The following is a 5080-nucleotide window of genomic DNA, read 5'->3' as shown; positions in this document are numbered from 1 at the left end:
CCTTTGGACATATTAATTTTTCTTAGTATTTGAAGCTTGATTGGTGTTCAGATCATTTACTATATGCATCATGACTCATTGACATATGTATGTAACTTGATTTCAGAAATGCTTAGTCCACAATCTGCACATCGCCCTCTCTTGTCGCAATTGATCTATAGAATGGTCTAATTAGGGACTCTGATTTACTTCCACTGCTTCCCCTTTCCTATCTATACTTTATTGGTAAAGAGACATATTGACAGAATGTGGGAGTGCTAAACTCCTGATACTTGCAAGACGATTTCAGATCATTATGGATGTTCAGTTAAATATCTTGCGCAACTCTTAACCAAATAACTTTGCAGAATTTAACTTTTGCCATGTTCTTTATTTGTGGATGAATTATTTGAGACATTTTTGTAGAGTAAGAGCTCAAGCGACAAGCGTGGATGGAGTTTCCGCAAGAAATCAGCCAGGCATCGTGTATTAAGCCATACCGTAGTTTCAGAAACACCATCTGGGAACAAGGACTGGCCAGAATCTGCAAATGCCAATCTGCAAACGCAATCTAACTCTACCATTCCAGAGAAGGCATCTGTCATCCAATGGGCAGATGAGAAACCCCAGTTCTCAACAGCTGAGAAGCCCAAGGTCTGCACAGACGAGAAGCCCCAGATCTTGGCGGACGAGGAGCCCCAGGTGTCGACAGCCGAGAATCCCCAGATCTTGGAGGACGAGAAGACCCCGGTCTCCAAAGATGAGAAGTCCTTGGTCTCCGAAGACGAAAAGCCCCCGGTTTCCGAAGACGAAAAGCCTCAGGTTTCCGAAGACGAGAAGCCCCTGGTTTCTGATGACGAGAAGCCCCTGGTTTCCGAAAAAAATGAGAAGCCACGCATCTCATTAGACAAGAAGCCCCGTGTCTCAACAGATGAGAAACCCATACCCTTATCCGTGGTGGATGCAACACTATCAGAGCCAGTAACATCTAGAGTCAATGATGGTAAAGCTGATGTCACTCCAGATGAGCATGTTGTTATTGTTATTCAGACTGCAGTCAGAGCATTTCTGGTACCTTAATTTTGTCTTCTCTTCTTTCCATTGTCTTGACCATTTAATGGTTAAAGCTTTTGGCAAATTAGAAAGTTAATTTTGTATTTGATGGTTTCTTCTCCCAGGCAAGAAGAGCTCAACTGAAGCAAAAGCATATAACTAAATTGCAAGCTGCTGTACGTGGACATTTAGTTCGCAGGCATGCTGTCGGAACTCTGCGATGTGTCCAAGCTATTGTCAGAATGCAAGCTATTGTTCGAGCACGCTATGCTAATCGCCTTGCAAAAGGATCTAGAAACAAGGAGAAGTTAAATGTAAGTATGAAAAGATGAAGAGCTTGATACTATATTGGTAATATTTCTTGCTCAAGCGTAAATCTGAAGGTTTTTGGTCAGCTCGCTTTTGAATCCTAGATTTGACTCTGAGGCACTCTGTACCTATCATTTGAGACATTTCTTTCTTTTCCCTCTTCTCCCTCCCACCTTTTGGGTGTTGTTTCTGTGCAGAAGCCCTTTTGACTAATTTTTTAACTGATGAATCACACTCTGATGTTTCGTCCTTTCAGGGAAAGGGAAAGGAGAACTCAGGAACAAAATCAGAGGTCACATACACTTCTATTTCGAAGCTACTAAGCAATAGCTTTGCTCAACAGGTATATATTATAGTCATTTTCCACTATGAGATCTAAAATTTGCGACAATTTTGTTAAATATGCATCATTTCCTGTCCAAACTGATTTGTCATTTTATCCTTTGGTGCAAGCTCCTTGAATCAACTCCGAAGACCAAAAGTATTAATATTAAGTGTGATCCTTCCAAATCTGATTCAGCCTGGAAATGGTTAGAGAGATGGATGTCTGTTTCATCACCAGGAAATGAACCGTCACCACAATTAGAATTATCAGCAGAACAGCAGGAGAAGGAAAGTAGTGTTGAGCACTCCAGCAACATTATTGAAAGTAAAGTTCAGCTTGATTCTGAGTCAATGGACTTCAGACAGGATGACGAGGTATCGTTATCTGCGGCTCTGTCGGAAAGTGACGAACATTTGATCACTTATGATGCAGATAGCTTAGAGGTGCAAGCCGACATACCAGTACCTCCTCAGCCTCAGAATGTTGATGAAACAAATTCAAGAGATGACAATTTCTGTTCTATTCCTACTCAATATAAGGAGTCCGAGCTGCTCCCCGAGTCAGAGACCAATTCTTTCCCTGCTAAGACTGAAGCTGACAGTGAGGATACACATTACCTTACTGTTGAACCTCCAGAGACGGAGAGCAAACAGGTCGTACATGGATCAAGAAAGGCAAGTAATCCTGCATTTATTGCTGCTCAGACAAAGTTTGAGGAACTCACTTCGGCAGCTAAATCAACCAAAATATCTAGTTTGTCCAATCATAAGACTGAAGACGAATCCAGTGAAGATACATTTTCATCTATCACTGATCAATCATTTGGGGCAAGGGAAACTGCCATGTCAGAAGCTTCTGTTCCTCATAGTACAAGAGCTCAAGTTGGTGGTTCTGAATGTGGCACCGAGCTTTCTATTTCTTCTACCCTGGACTCACCAGATAGGTCTGAAGTTGGAGCTCGCGAATTTGAGCAGGAACTAAAGCCTTCATACGATCAAACTGGCCATGACAAGAGCAACGGATATCCGCACATTGGAGACGATAGTATAAATGACTTATTGCACTCCGCCTATGTTCAGACAGGGACAGAGGATCCTACCGATAATGCTAACAGTGAGCTTAAAGATGTTATGGTCAGTTCAGATCTATCACACGAGGAGAAGCCAGAAAACAATTCAGTTAATGTTCAAATAGAGCAAGAAGCTAAGGTGGATCGGCTATACGAAGTGTCACCAGACGCATCTCCAAGGAGCCATGTAACTGTCCCTGAATCCCAAGGGACACCTTCTAGTCAGGTGTCAGTGAATCCTAAGAAGATCATAAGTGAAAAAAGTGGATCAAATCCCAAGCGTCATTCCTCATCTGCTGGCAAAAAGTCTCCTTCGAAACCAATCCATGGTTCAGGTACAGCTAGTTCTGAACAATTACCTAAGGATCATAAAAATGGGAAGCGACGGAATTCTTTCGGTTCAGCAAAAGCTGGACAAGTTGAACAGCAGGAGCCTAGAGATAGCGGTAGTAGCAGTTCTCTCCCAAGTTACATGCAAGCAACAGAATCTGCAAAAGCCAAAGCTCTCCCAAATAGCTCTCCGAGATCTAGTCCAGATGTCCACAGTAAAGATGAATTCATTAAAAAGAGACACTCACTTCCCGGTTCAAATGGTAGGCAAGGTTCACCTCGTATCCAGCGGTCTTTGTCTAATGCACAGCACGGTGCAAAGGGAAATGGAACTCAATCTCCACAGGGTATTTCCTAAACCTTCAGATGTTCATACATTCATTGCTTATCTAATCGTCATAAAAAGTTATTGCTATTATCTAATGCCATGAAAACCAGTATGAGTTGAGAGGGTTGTAAGTTGGCAAGGGTGTCTCATGGATTGATGCAGTTTCTCGATTTTGGACCTATTAATCCCGTCCTCCAACCATTTCCTACTTGCTTCCCTTAAGGATAAAACCAAGTAATATTATCCTACTCTTCTGAAAACTATTAACAATATGCTCATGTGGTGACATATTCATGTGGATGAGTAGAAGACCCCTTAGTGTTTGAGCAACTAACAAATGGTATCAACTACTTGCTTGAACTTGCAATTCCAGCACTGTTTATGCAGATCAAATCTTTCCTCACATATGTTCATCACCTTGCATTTATTCTTCATCTTACCTTCTGTTTTTTCTGGTTTCGGCTAACTACTCTACTTCTTTGTTATATGATATTCTTTAATATGACTTAGCCTTAATACTTTCATAGACACCAACATTATTGATTGTGAAACATGCTTGAGTCTCCCTAGATTTGGCAATTCATTTTGAGTTACCTTTAAAGGTCCTCTTATACGTAAAACTTTTTCGTGCGAATTCATGACAGTTGGTACAGGCTTTAAGGTTCAAATGGATGATAATTCACTGGAATTTTCTGTGATGAATATTTTGGCTCACCAAGATTCTTTGAATCTTGAGCTGGCTTTTCCCCCCAATTGTGAGCTCTATGGAGTTCTTATATTTAATTTTTTTTAACGTCTAAAATGTGTATTTTCAGAGAGGAAATGGCAGCGATGAGTAAAGTTCCTCAGCGACACAACTAACGGATGGCATATGATGGATTGGCGCTTTCTTTGAGTGCTGGTCATCTGCTCTTAGGAATTCCATAGCAAAGCCATGCCCCTGGACCATTGTTTATTTGTGAAGAGAAATGTAGAAAGAGTTATTTTTCGTGTAAATTTACTATTTGCTCATGCCTACTCAAACCCCCCTTTCTTTTTTCAAGGATTTTGTTTGAGATGCTTGTACTTCTTTTTTCCTTTACTTCACATTTGTGTGTATCTTTATAATATTGTGTGCTTTTCTGGCTGATGTATTTCTGACTGCTAATGAGAAGTTTGGAAGAGTTGTTTTCAGTTGAAGGTGCTGTCAATACCTCCCCTGATTCCCACTCTATAGGTATCTAAGTTTATTTGATGCACTTGATATATTAGGTGAAAATGTACAACAAATGTACAAAATAGAATACTTAAGAAAAGGTATAAACTGTTAGAAAAAGATGCAATTTTCTAAAGAAAAAAGAATGACTTGAAAATAAATTTGTGTTGCCTCTTCCTCTTTATAGTTTCTGAATGGCAGAAATAAAGCAGCATACAAGCATAGTCTCTTTTGATCATCAGAAAATGAACCAAATTAAGTTTAAAAGCCTCCAAGTAAGCAATACACAGCTTATCACATCCCTCAGGAATTGATGGTTCAAAATAAAGGCAGCTCGGTGCATGAAGCATTTCGCGTTCATGCAGAATCCAGGGAAGAGCCGCACCGCAAGAAATGTGTTGTAGCCAGCCTAACTTGACGCAAGAGCCGCACCGCATCGCTAGGAATGTGTTGTAGGCAGCCTACTTTGACGCAAGGAATACTTAATACAGC

At 40.7% G+C, this 5080-nt stretch overlaps 1 protein-coding gene across 1 annotated transcript; it reads left to right on the top strand.

Moving 5' to 3' along the window:
- LOC109229426 (protein IQ-DOMAIN 32) lies at positions 406–4572 on the top strand (the record flags this gene model as incomplete). Its single annotated transcript, XM_019394862.1, is given in 5 exon segments — positions 406–1050; positions 1158–1346; positions 1598–1684; positions 1795–3412; positions 4209–4572. Coding segments are annotated over 5 exon segments (2559 nt in total), but the record flags the coding sequence as incomplete, so codon positions are not given.

Source organism: Nicotiana attenuata, chromosome 7 (genome assembly GCF_001879085.1).
Source record: "Nicotiana attenuata strain UT chromosome 7, NIATTr2, whole genome shotgun sequence".
Classification (NCBI taxonomy): domain Eukaryota; kingdom Viridiplantae; phylum Streptophyta; class Magnoliopsida; order Solanales; family Solanaceae; genus Nicotiana; species Nicotiana attenuata.
Note: the sequence above shows the minus strand (reverse complement) of the source record. Positions and strands in the feature narration are given on the sequence as shown.